At 58.4% G+C, this 12,255-nt stretch overlaps 6 protein-coding genes and 1 non-coding gene across 7 annotated transcripts in view; 4 read left to right on the forward strand and 3 right to left on the reverse strand.

Annotated features, from left to right (window-relative positions):
- VDBG_00150 (cytokinesis protein Cyk3) overlaps nt 1–2,018 on the forward strand; it is a gene marked incomplete at both ends in the record, with an annotated part of 4,087 nt that extends 2,069 nt beyond the window's left edge. The window contains one exon of the mRNA XM_003008423.1: nt 32–2,018. Within this exon, the coding sequence (XP_003008469.1) occupies nt 32–2,018 (1,987 nt within the window). The remainder of the gene's footprint in view (nt 1–31) is intronic.
- A 671-nt stretch (nt 2,019–2,689) lies between these two features.
- Nucleotides 2,690–3,347, forward strand: VDBG_00151 (predicted protein; the record flags this gene model as incomplete). Its single annotated transcript, XM_003008424.1, has 3 exons — nt 2,690–3,011; nt 3,085–3,159; nt 3,247–3,347. 3 exons carry the CDS (start codon nt 2,690–2,692, stop codon nt 3,345–3,347), a joined length of 498 nt encoding a protein of 165 aa, XP_003008470.1.
- A 261-nt stretch (nt 3,348–3,608) lies between these two features.
- On the reverse strand, nt 3,609–4,727 carry VDBG_00152 (DUF410 domain-containing protein; the record flags this gene model as incomplete). Its single annotated transcript, XM_003008425.1, has 2 exons — nt 3,609–4,266; nt 4,381–4,727. The coding sequence occupies 2 exons, from the start codon at nt 4,725–4,727 to the stop codon at nt 3,609–3,611; spliced, it is 1,005 nt and encodes a 334-aa protein (XP_003008471.1).
- Nucleotides 4,728–5,047: 320 nt separating this feature from the next.
- Nucleotides 5,048–5,118, forward strand: VDBG_15003. Its single transcript has one exon. It is a non-coding gene; the product is annotated as a tRNA-Gly (tRNA).
- Nucleotides 5,119–6,766: 1,648 nt separating this feature from the next.
- On the reverse strand, nt 6,767–7,957 carry VDBG_00153 (mitochondrial import receptor subunit tom-40; the record flags this gene model as incomplete). Its single annotated transcript, XM_003008426.1, has 3 exons — nt 6,767–6,874; nt 6,938–7,579; nt 7,649–7,957. The coding sequence occupies 3 exons, from the start codon at nt 7,955–7,957 to the stop codon at nt 6,767–6,769; spliced, it is 1,059 nt and encodes a 352-aa protein (XP_003008472.1).
- A 1,691-nt stretch (nt 7,958–9,648) lies between these two features.
- On the forward strand, nt 9,649–11,848 carry VDBG_00154 (6-phosphofructo-2-kinase/fructose-2,6-biphosphatase; the record flags this gene model as incomplete). Its single annotated transcript, XM_003008427.1, has 4 exons — nt 9,649–9,947; nt 10,084–10,351; nt 10,543–11,199; nt 11,261–11,848. The coding sequence occupies 4 exons, from the start codon at nt 9,649–9,651 to the stop codon at nt 11,630–11,632; spliced, it is 1,596 nt and encodes a 531-aa protein (XP_003008473.1).
- A 241-nt stretch (nt 11,849–12,089) lies between these two features.
- The window catches only part of VDBG_00155 (ubiquitin C-terminal hydrolase family protein), a gene marked incomplete at both ends in the record, with an annotated part of 2,708 nt that continues 2,542 nt past the window's right edge, over nt 12,090–12,255 (reverse strand). The window contains one exon of the mRNA XM_003008428.1: nt 12,090–12,183. Within this exon, the coding sequence (XP_003008474.1) occupies nt 12,090–12,183 (94 nt within the window). The remainder of the gene's footprint in view (nt 12,184–12,255) is intronic.

The following is a 12,255-nucleotide window of genomic DNA, read 5'->3' on the forward strand; positions in this document are numbered from 1 at the left end:
CCGACAGCCTTTACTGGTGTGACATACACAGCAGTCACGCATCCGATGCCTCCCGACCAAAATCGCAAGCAGGTTTCAACGACGAGATGGGCTCTGGCCTTGGTGGGCTTGTGCAGCCTAGAGCGCCGAAACGCAGCCTGTTCAAGAAGCTCTTCGACACAGCAAAGACTGGCGTGGCCACCAGCCGGAGCAACCTGGGGTCCGGCGGCGATCTGGCCAGGCCATCACCCTTTTCCCGCCCGACGACCGCAGCCTCCCCTGCAACCTCTGGAATGTCCTCCATGACAGGCCTTGACAGCTCGTCCGTCGGCAGGAATGCTGCCAAGGAGATGGGCTTGGGGTCTGGGGTAGACTGGGTCCAGGTCCGCCGAGACATCAATCGCTCCAACTCGCTGAGCAAGATTGAGCGCCACGAGCGCCAAGATCGGTGCCAAATGCTTGACCACCCCGCTCTCAACCCCGTAGACGAACTCTACCAGGGTGCCGAGGGTGACGAAGGCGCGAACGGCATGCCTGTTGACGATCCAATCGACTACCAGTCTATCAACCTCAGCCAGGTCGACAAGAGCACTCGCTTCATCAGCAGCCTACCTCCGCTTACAACAGCCGTCACCTTGGCGACATCCTATGTCTGCCGTCCGTATCGCAGCGACGTCCAGCGCATGCGCGCCATCTTCTCCTGGGTCTCGGAGAGGATAGCGTGGGAAGAAGACTTTGAGGGCGAAATCGACACCAGGCGCGTCATTCAAAGCAAGCGAGCCTGCGCCGAAGAGTACGCTGTCTTGGTGATGGAGATGTGTGCCGCCGTGGGCATCGAGTGCGAGGTAGTCCGCGGGTACCTCAAGACACCGGGCGAAACGCCCGATTTTGGCATCATGCCCCGGTCCAACCACTGGTGGAACGCAGTCCTGGTCGACAACGAGTGGCGTATGGTTGATTGTTGTCTCGCCAGCCCCTCCAACCCTCGCCGGCACCTCTACTCTGGTGCCGGCAATTCAGCTGCCGACTCGTGGTGGTTCCTCACTCGCCCGACCCAGCTGTGCTGGACGCACATTCCTGAGCACCATGAGCAGCAACACATTTGCCCACCGCAGGCGCACGAGGTGTTGCTCAACCTGCCCTGTGCGTGTTCGCCGTACTTCAAGAACATGATGCAGATGGTGGACTATAACACGTCTCTCACACGCATTGAAGACCTCGAGATGGTGCACATCAAGTTCAACGTACCAGCCGACGTCGAAGTGGCTGCCGAAGTTGAGGTGCGTGCATACAGCCGGGACCAAGACGGCGATGTGTTTGAGAGCGGCGAAATGGTCAAGAAGAGGGCCCTTGCGCAGGCCGAGTGGTCCAACGGATACAAGCGATACACTGTCAAGGCGTTGCTGCCTGGTGACGAGGGCCAAGGCGTCCTCAAGGTCTACGCAGGCAAGCGTGGGCTGATGCACAGCATCAAGGACATTCCCCATCCCATGGCCTTTGCTCTGCCCATCACACACACGGGCGAGAACCCGCCCTATGATTTCGTCACGAGGCATCCGACGCCGCACGCCCAACGACACGACATTTACGTCGTCCAGCCACAGTGCCAGCGGCTGGCGCTCAACAACACCTTTGTGTTCGCCATCAGACAGCACCCGAGCTCGGCTATCGTGGACTCGATCATGACGCCGGCGTCGAACCCGGGCGCGGCGAGCCCCATACCGTTCGCTCGGCCAAGTTCTGCTATGAGCATGACCGCTTCTAGCGCCAGTGGATCCATCCCCAGTACCGTCAGCGGCAACAAGCCGGCCAAGCTCGCGATCCAAACGCCGGCGGGCAAGATTCTGCGCTTGATGCGCAAGGACGACCGCAAGGGTATCGGTGTCGGTGGCCGCAACACGAGGGACGAGGAGGGCAGCGACGGGGGCACGTGGGAGACTATCATCAAGTGCTCGGAGAAGGGGGTTTGGAGGGGTCTGGTGCTGGCTGACCGCACTGCGCGCTGGTGTGTTTTTGCCGAATGGGTCTGCCTCGGATGATTCTGTTTTTGGCTTGCGTTGCGTTGTCGATTATCTGCATCATGAAAGCTGGAGGGACGGCCAGGTCTCGGTGTCTGGGTCAACGGGACTTTATGGGGTTATCTGGGAACTGTCATGAGGAAGGCTGGGGATATGTTCTGCATGGTCGGGAGTTGGTGTCTGATTTGCGTTGCCATGTTCTGACTTGCGTACCATAATGACTGGACTAGCTGTACCATACTGGCGAACCGGCTGAGTATATGGCTGTCGCGATACATACAAAAGGTTCAACAAATTGCGCCTCTGTGCTCGGCGATTCCGCGGTGTTCCAGCTGTGGAGGGACGGAGAAGAAGAAAGAGAGAGAATTATTTCTGCTTCTTTTGCTCTGAAAAGCCCATCACCCTCTTGTGTCGCCCCATGAATCAAAGCGACCCATGGGCGGTCCAAATGGGGCCCCTTTTGGACAGTGTCGTCGAGAGCCCTCCTTACGGTGCACCCCCCGATAAGCGCGTGTAGGCCGCCGGATAAACTAGAGTAAACAGAGGGGGCAGCCCTTCACATCAAACGCAACAACCTACCCAATCCTCCATCAAAAAGCATGAGCATCACCCCCCCCGGAAACATAACCTTACAACGACCCATCGTTTGCTCTATCGATTTGTTCCCACTGTCCAGCAAGGGCGGCCTTCCGATGGCCCGATCGCCTGCACCGCCTGCCGCCCCCAGGGGCGCGGCCCATTCCCAGGTTGCAGCGCCGCCTGCCGCCCCGCGCCGCGGCGTCTCGCGCAGCCTGTTCAAGAGCCACCTCACGCGGCGCCCGACGCCGACGGGCACGGCGACGTCTTCGTCGAACGGGTCGGCGGAGACGCTGCGGTTGCCGGACGTGGACATCCACAGCGACTCGACGGAACTCGTCGTCAGGGACAAGCACGGTGAGATTGAGATTGGGGATCTGCCGATGGGCGTGTTGGATGACGGGGAGGAGGGGATGCATGACATTGAGGAGAGCAAGGGTCAGTCGCATTCACCCTCCCTCCAGAACAGTCTCGTGTGGAGCGACGCTGGAAGCGGCGCTGACGATCACAGTGGAAAGGCAGCGCCTCGCAGAGGCAGTCAAGCAGCATCAGGTCAATCACTCGACAATCCCCGAGCAGCCAGAAGGTACGTTGTATCATTCCCTTCCCCCCTCAGTCTATCGTCCGGGTATTCGTGTACCTCGTCAAGCTAAAACATCTCTCCCGCCCGCAGAGCTCCTCGAGGCGGTCCGCAAGAGCCTCAGGGCCAAGGTCGCGGCTCTCGACGAGGACCAGTGGATGTACGAGGATGGGGATGCATGCTTGCGACGTTAGCAGCCGCCCAAGCTCCCCTGGCCTCCCCTGCCGGGTCTTCAGTCCGGCCTCGCGCCGGGCGGGGACGACGAGCAGCAGTAGTCTCGTTCTCTCCATCTGGCTGGCTGGCTGGCTGGCTCCCTCCTTGCTCTTCTGCGGCGTGATGCGCCATGTCATGCCCGTCCCTTCATGCGCTTTTCATTTTCACCCCTAGACCTCCTTCCCTATAAAGCAAGCACCCCAGTAAAGCGTTACCTCAGCATCTCAACAACCAAATCCCCATTAGTCGAGACCCGCCGGCGCAGGCGCCTCGACTCGCCTCGTGGGCGCCCTCCTCTGCTGCGCACCGCCACCACCACCTCCCGCGGCGCCGCCGCCGAACAGGCTGCCCATCATATCCATGAGGGGGTTGCTCTGCCTGGGCTTGACGATGCCAAAGTACATCTCGGCGACCATCTCGAGGGCCTCGTTCCAGGCGCCGAGCTCAGCAATGTTAGCGGCGTACTTGTTGACGAGGGTGCGGTAGGCGTCGGGGGTGCCGCGCTGGATGGCGAGGAGCAGCAGGCCGAGGAAGTTGAGGAGCGGCAGGCCCGGGAAGATGCGCACGTCGGCGGTGGCGGTGCTGACGTCCTGGACGCCGCCGGCGCCGGCGTCGGCGAGCTGGCTGGCGAAGAGGCGGTAGGCGGCGTTGGCGGCGCGCAGGTTGCCGACGAGCAGGTAGGGCAGCACGGCGCGCGACGCGTACAGCGCCGCCGTGTGCGAGTCGTCCTCCTTGTACCAGGCGTACTCCATGCGCGCCAGCACCTCGGCCGAGTCGCGCGTGCCGAGCACCAGGTGGCGCTCCGCCTCGTAGGCCTCGTGCTCCTCGGCGTACAGGCTGCCCGCGACGTGGTGCAGCTCGGCGTCGCCGGCCGGGTAGTCGCCGAACTTGCTGGACCACCTGCGTCCCATGCATGTCAGCGCTCTGTCTTGGGAGGCGTGTGGCAGCGAGAAAAACAAAATACAGTAGACCGCGGGAATAGAAATGAATAAAGCATGCATTGGGAAAACTCACGCAATCATCTCGCTGATAAATGTCTTCCTCGTCGGCTCCCCGGGCCCGAAAAGGCGCAGGCACGTCAGCAGGCGGCCCTTGCTCGCGGCGTCGGGCCTGAGCTCGGCCTGCTTGTAGACGTCGACGAGCATGAGGCACAGGTCGCCGCCGGAACCGCCCTGGCCGGCCTTGAGCAGGGACTGGGCGACGCTGGCGAGTATGTCCACGGCGGCGGGCCAGTTGGCGGCCTTGACGTAGCGGGCGGCCACGACGCGGGTCTGCTGCTGGGCCTCGTAGTACTGGCCCTCGGCCGTGCGGGCCTGCAGGCGGGCGATGATCTTTTCGATCTTGTCGGCTTTGGAGGCCATGGCGGAGGATGTGTGTTTTGGGGGGGGGGGTTCGTGCGTGCTTCTCGTTCGTGGGAAAGCGTCAGGTATCGGGTCCTGGATCGAGACGAGATAAAAGGGTGTCGGGATACTGTGTGTCGGCGGCAGAGGAGGTGTAGCAGGAATCGGACGTCTGAATGTTTGGCTTGGGGTTCTTGGAAGCTTGATGACGGTGCCTCTCGACAGGGGGGGGGGGCAACTGTAGGAGGGTTGGACTGGGGCGGGGCAGCTTGTGTCGTGGAACCTCGCCGAAAGGGCGACCCCGCAGTCATGAAGCTCCCTCGGTCGCCTGGGCTACAATGGCGAGCGTGGTGTAATGGTAACATCTAAGCTTCCCATGCTTAGGCCCCGGGTTCGATTCCCGGCGCTCGCATGGAACTCGTGAGAACACGGGCAATGCCCCCATCATTTTTTGGTTTTATCTCCCTTTGCGATCTGGAACATGGGGGTCCTTTGTATCGCAACGGAGCCTTGACGCTCGGAAGCTCGGGGCGGGGTAGTGTGATTGGGGCCGCTGGGCGAGTCAGTCCTGCTTCTACCGGTCGCCTGTCTGACCAGTGCCGGGGCCGTCAACGGGGTGTCTCCCTCCTGTTGTCCGGAGGACGGCTACAGGGGAAATGAATGGGAGGTCCCGGTTCTGATGGCCGGGGGACATGCTGTGGACGTTCATGCTTCGTGTGACCTTTGTAGCACGACTTGCAATCAGTCCTAGGCATGGCATGCACAGGGAGCAGGAGCTGCAGTGTCTTTTCGGTAGCACCGAGTGCAAGGCTCAATGATTTTTGTGCGACTACAGGTCCTACAAGTCATAGGGATGTACCTAGTATGAAGTGAAGTCGCCTACAGTAAGTACTACGATCATTGTGTTTGATTTGCCCATGACCAAGGCGCGTGGGGATGTGTGCCAGCAAATGATGCAGACCGTCAAATCCGTCAGCTTGGGAGGAAATCTGCTCGCAATGAACCGGAGCACTATCTAACAACAAGGCACGACACGTCGTCAGCGTCTAATAAACTGTCTACCTGCTGCCCATAGCCATGGTCAACGCATCCAGCACGACCGATCCCTTTCTCACCCTACAGCATTGGCCGGCGTATACAGAGCGTGTGCATTGTAGCCCATTCTGTCCAGCCTGCTGAGAGAGCAGGGCAACGGCGCTGTGGCATAGTTGGCGAGTTCAGGAGGGTCGACTGGATCGAACCTATGCGCCCTATCGCTGATGCTACTGTAGAGCTGATCTACGATATGAAACCCCAGGAAGATCGCATCCGTGGATAGGGCTGACGCTGTTGGAGGTGGGAGACGTGAGACTGCCGGCGGAATGCCGTTGACTTTGAGTAACCCAAAGGTGATGCCTCACATGAATGTCATTGTCTAGTCTTCACCATGGCTTCTCACCAGACACACGACAGGGTCACCGGTTTACAGAGCTTCCTCGCAGCCTGTTTCATCAGAACTTTCTTCTATTCTCCTTCATACACAGTACATATGAGACGGGCCCGCCATGCCCGCCCTCATGATTGTGGATAAGCCACGCCGCGAGTGGCTTAAATCACAGTTCACGCGGGGCAGCCAGTGTTCTTCCCACCGACTGCCATGTTGCTCATCCAAGAGCGGTTATTGTACACCTGTCCTCCCAAACCCTGGGCCAGAGGACAGAACGAGGCTCGGGCGGCCCGCGGGAGAAAAAGAACAAAAAACAAAAACAGCAACGACAAGTCACTCCAGATCCGACCGCAGGCCAAGTTCCTCGCTTGGAGTGGGAAAAGGCGGGAGAGGAGTAGGGGGCCAAATGGACCTCTGCGAGGGGCGGGGGAGGGCGTATACTAAAACAACAAAATAAGCGAGGAAGATGCGCCCGCGATCAGAAGTCATGGAGAGGATGCGCCGCCGTGCGTATGCTGCTGGCCGTCTGGGGCCATTCGTGTCTTTGGGTGATTAGGAGGGGAGCTTTCGGTTTTTTTTTTCCCTTGTGGTCGGTCGCACCGAGTGAACCAGAGGCAGGTGATGGCCTCCAGGCTTAGAAGGGAATGTTGGGTGACGGCTGGGCGCCGAGAACCTCCTGCTGCTCCTGGAGATCCTCACCGGCGGCCTCAACAGAGATGGCGACGCCGATCTTTGCTTGTTGCTGCGGAACAGTCAGTAAGACGCTCTAGGCCACATTAGCTCAGGCATGATGATTATCACGTACCGTGAAGTGGTCGACGTCGGCGGCAAAGGTCATCATGACGGGGGCGGCGATGCGCTTCTCGAGGAGACAGCTGAGCTTTCCCTTGGAGTCGACCTGCGCACGGAAGGTGGACATGCGGAAGTCATACTTGGCGCCCATGGTGGCGATGCCCTCCTTCTGAATACCACCCATCATGCCGCCTGAGGGGGCGAGAGACAGCGTCAGGTCGCAACCGGCCTGGACCTTCTCCGACAGACGACGCCAGTAGGAGGTGTTCAGAGCACCCTGGGCTTGCAGCTGGGCGGTGGCGACCCAGTCGTCGGACTTGTAGCGCAGCGAGTACGAGGTGGCCATCTCGGGGCCCTGGGTGAGGCCGGCACGCTGCCAGACAGTCTCGAGACCGAGGGCGAGCTTGGGGGTGACGGACTGGAGGTAGCTGCCGATGAAGATGCCGGTGATGCCGCCGTCAAGGGCAGACGGGTTGAGCATCTTCAAGGAGGCGGTGAAGTCGTCGCCGGTGTACTCGTTCTCGAGCTGGACCATATCCTGGCCGGAACCGGGCACAACCTGGAGCTGCGTCTTGGAGACGAGCTTGTCGGACCACCGGTAGTTGAAACGGGTGGAGAGCTGGCCGTCGTTGTCCATGTTGCCCTGGAGGAAAACCTGTGTCGCGGCACGTTAGCGTTTGCATGAGCACATCTTTTGGGGGCGAGTGGGATTTGGCGGACGCACCTTGCTCGTGCCGTAGAGACCGGCGAAGGTGTAAGGGTTGAGGCGCTCGCCCATGGCGAAGGCGTGGGAGACCTGGAAAAGAGGCGAGATGCTGAAGGCCTTGGTCACGTCGGCACGCAGGCCGGTGAACATGTAGTTGTTGAGGAAGACATCGCGCGTCACCTCCTTGCTCAAGCTCTCGACGGTGCCAGGGTTGGACAGGCCGAGCTTCGCTCTCCTGCTGGAAAAGGAGTTGACGGCATCAGAGACGGCATCGGCGACGGGGTTCGTCGTGAGGAAGGTTCGCAGGGAGTCAATGGTGGAAGCCATGGCTGTGGATGTGATGATGGCCGTGGCCGAGGTAGGTTTGCGGAAAAGGAGAAGGTGAGCGAGAAGCAACAGCAAGCTGGTTGGAGACGGCGACGGAGGGACGCGATGGGAGGAACGCGCACGATGCGAGAAGACGAAAAGGAAGAGGCGCGTCTGAGATGCTAGGAGCTGTGCCCTGTTGCGTCAATGGAACCAGAGATGGTCTTGATGTGCGAGGCTTCACGATCGCGAAGGAGCTTGGTCGGGCGGATGTCGGGAATTGACTTGTCGTGACGTTGCTGGTAAAATAAATTTCTTCAGCCTCTGATAGCACTGGGAGTGTTTCTTGGGGGGAGCACGGGCCTCTGCCTTTCAGTGGTGCACAGCAGGGGGGGGTGGATGAGACTCCAGACAAGGACAGCTAACAGAGAGAGAGGGCACCAGCTGCTTGGTTGCTGCCACTCGCCTCGCTTCCATTGCCTACGACCCGAATCCTCCCTCATCTCGCTCCACTATTCTGGTGCACGTGACATCGGGACGCATACCCGACAAATAGCCAGGGGTGGAGACGGCATGACCCCACCATCGGACCTAGGTTCGTCTGGGCAATTGGGTGATGCACAGAGAGAGAGAGAGCGAGAGCGAGAGAAAGAGGCATCTGAGGTCCCCTTGACAGCACTGCACTGCATAGCACTAGCCCTCCAGACTGACTTTCTTTACGATTCTGTGCTCGGACTGACACGACGTGGCATCCCCCCTAAGAGCTTTCACAAGAAGGCAGGCAATCCTTTGGAGCACTGGGCGAGCAGCGGTGTTTCTGTGGAAACACATCCAGCCAAGTGCTCTCTCGTAGCCGAGAGACCGTTGACATACTCACGATAACCGACGGCGGGTTAAAGCGGGACATCGATATCAAGTTACCAACTCAAAACATAATACCTCAAGCGGTCTGACCAACGCTACGTATACTTGCCTGAATACTTACTTTGGGCAGTCAGGCACACGTCTCTCATCGTTTGCTGTCGCCGCTGCACCCAAATAACTGGATTCGCGCCAGCATCTTGAACTTGAGCAACTTCCATTGCTCCGCATCTCACACCGCAACGCCACTTTACCGTGAGCCTGTCTTGCTTCACTACTCCAAAGTATTGCTGCATGGAATAGAACCTCAATCGCGCAGAGGAAGGGAAGAAGAAGGACCAGATCTCGGCCGACAAGACTGACACAAAGAGATTGACTGCACATCACCAAACATGGACACACTTCTGTGAGTGAAGGCCTTTTCCTTGGTAGTTCCACAGTCCAACCGCAATCCTTCATATCACCCCGTCATTGCCTCCGTTTATTGAGACGATTGCTTGCACCCTTCATATCAGGAGTCACTTTTAAAAGCCACTCACTTCCAATCCCCCTGCAACTACTGGCAGGTGCAAGTGCCAGGTCATGAGCATGGGCCTGCAATGTCGTTCTGCAATTTGGTGAATCACAACCCAACACCCGGTCATGCAAACCTGTTCAACTTTCCGTAACGTAACGGGCCGGCACAACCTATTCGGACGTCTCATTGTCAATACTGATACACGGATCTGTAATGTTTCTTACAACTCGTTCCCTGAGCGCATCCTAAAAATCCCCTCCCCTGCTCCCTCTCTGCCAACCTTTGCAACCACAGCAGATTACCCTTCGTATCGAGCATCGCATTGCCCTGAGCCATGCGTCCCCGCCCCGAACTCTGCTTCGACGGCGCATCGGCTGCTATCGAAGACGACGACGAGCATCAAGATCATCCTAAGGAAGCCAACAGTACTGACCCACGAGACAGCACTGCCGAAATTGCGGCCAACGCCCCACGGTATCGCCGCAAGAGCTCGACTTTCATCGACGGCATTCACGATGTACCTGAGGACCAGGATATGGCGCCGGCCCAGCTGTACAGCACCATGTCTGGACGACTCTTTCACTCGGGCCGCATCGCCATCGTAATGGTGGGCCTGCCAGCGCGTGGCAAAACGTATGGCCCCCTTATCAGTCATCTGGTCACGTTTACTAACAGAAGCAGGCATATTTGCGTCTCCCTGGCACGATATCTTGGATGGTGAGAACGTTCTCCTGTCGTAGCAGCTGGTGACTCTTATTGACGTAAGCAGGCTCGGTGTGAAGACTCGTATTTTTCATCTCGGCGACTATCGTCGGGCGACGGTCGGCGACGGTGGTGCCGTCCCTGAAGATTACTTCTTCCCCAACGCCTCACCGGCATCCGTCATCTTGCGGCAGAAGATTCTCAAGAAGTGTCGCGAGGACATCTACGCCTGGCTTAATCACGAGAACGGCCAAGTCGCTATTTACGACGCCGTCAACCCGACCGCTGGAGGCCGTCGCTCGCTGGCCAAGGAGTTTGCCAAGCATGACGTTCAGGTAAGAATGCTCGCCAGCTGTGCCGCGGAGACAGAAGCTCAACCCATCTCACAGACCTTGTTTATCGAGTCCTTCGTCGACGACGAATCCATCCTGCGGGACAATGCACGAAACGTCAAGATCTCTTCTCCAGACGTAAGTCCTCATATTGCAAGCCATGCCCGAAGAAGCTGCTTAATTACCCCTTGTAGTTTTCCGGCATGGATCCCGACGACGCCGCCGAGCTCTACCTGAAGCGAATTGACATGAAGATCCCCACCTTTGAGATCATGGAGGAGAAGGAACTGAACTACATCCGAATGATCAACGCCGGTCGCAGGTTCTTCTACAACAATCTCTCATTCAACTACCTGTCTCATCGCATCGTCTTCTACCTCACAAACTTGCACATCAAGTCACGCACCACCTTTTTCGCGCGAGCAGGTACCACAACCGAAGAAGACTCTTACAAAGCCGACGCACCGCTCTCCGAACAGGGCAAATCCTACGCCGCCAAAATGTCCGAGGTCCTCATCAAGCACCGCGAGCAAGAGCGGGCGGCTCTGGTCGAGAAGCAGGGAGCTAACGTCCCCCTGCCACCCCTGACCGTTTGGACGTCGACCCGGCTTCGCACGGTGCAGACCTCGGACTACCTCAGGGATAAGGGCTACAAAGTCCGTCAGCGCTCGCAGATGAGCCAGATCAACCCCGGCGTGTGCGAGAAGATGGCCGAACGAGCCATCCGCACCATCTATCCCGAGGAAGTAGAGAAGCACGAACTGGACCCGTATCATCACCGTTACCCCCGCGCAGAGGCAAGTGTCCCCGGTACCCTGTTCATTCGATACTCCATGACTAACCCATTCTTAGTCCTACCACGACCTCGCCGTTCGCCTCGAGCCAATCATTCTCGAGCTTGAGCGCGAGCAGAATGATCTCCTCATCATCGCTCACGAGTCGGTTCTGCGTGTCCTCTACGCCTACCTTATGCACTGTTCCACAATGGACATTCCCTTCCTCAAGTTCCCTCGCGATGAGATCATCGAGATCATCCCAGCCGCCTACCAGAACGAGGCCAAGCGCATTCATATCCCGGGTATCGACCCCAAGATTACCCCCGGCTCACCAGAGGACATCCGAATCCCCGTCCCCGGCAGTATCCCCGGCTCCGGCACCGCCAGCGGCGCGCTGAGTCCCATGCCCGGCCTCTCGTCCCCCGCTGAACCTGTGGAAAGGCCGATCGAAAAGGTTGTCAACTTGACCAAGGAGACTGTTGCTGACAAGGTGCATGATGAGGATTAAGCTGTTCAGTGCGGGTCTATATGGTGTCACAGCCCGCATGGCAGGAACGAGGCTGGAGGTACAAGGCAAGACAAACATCGTCCTCTCAGATCTGGTCGGGTATGCAATCGGGAAACACGCACGCTACCAATCAACTGTTGGAGTTTTTTTGTTTTAAGATGAACAAGATAGGCTGATGATTTTCATGACAACCAAATGCTTCATTACGTCCAAAGGCCCGCTCTACTGTCCTCGCTGAAGGCATGTTCGCCATGCATGACCGGCCGAATGCCTGTGAATAAAACGCGATAGTGGTATATGTTTCTGCGACGCCCTCCCCAAACTCCAACCGCTTTCTGCTTTCGTTGCCATAAATGGCCAAAAGGTGCCCTCATAGTCGTCATCATGTCTCACCTCATCATGGTGGGGAACATGATGCTCTCAGGACCAAACCTGCACGTACGGTACACATGTTGCTCTACATAAGAATGCACTCTCGCTCAGGCTGTACGCCCTTGACCTTGGATTTGCCGCGCTTGTGTCCGTGCTCGTGCCTGTGCTTCCTGGGCGTGCTGTCACATCTGATTCACGTCTGCCTCGAGTATCTGGTAGGAATCTGACTCGAACGACGGACGTGGCAGGTC

Source organism: Verticillium alfalfae, genomic scaffold, assembly GCF_000150825.1.
Source record: "Verticillium alfalfae VaMs.102 supercont1.1 genomic scaffold, whole genome shotgun sequence".
Classification (NCBI taxonomy): Eukaryota; Fungi; Ascomycota; class Sordariomycetes; order Glomerellales; family Plectosphaerellaceae; genus Verticillium; species Verticillium alfalfae.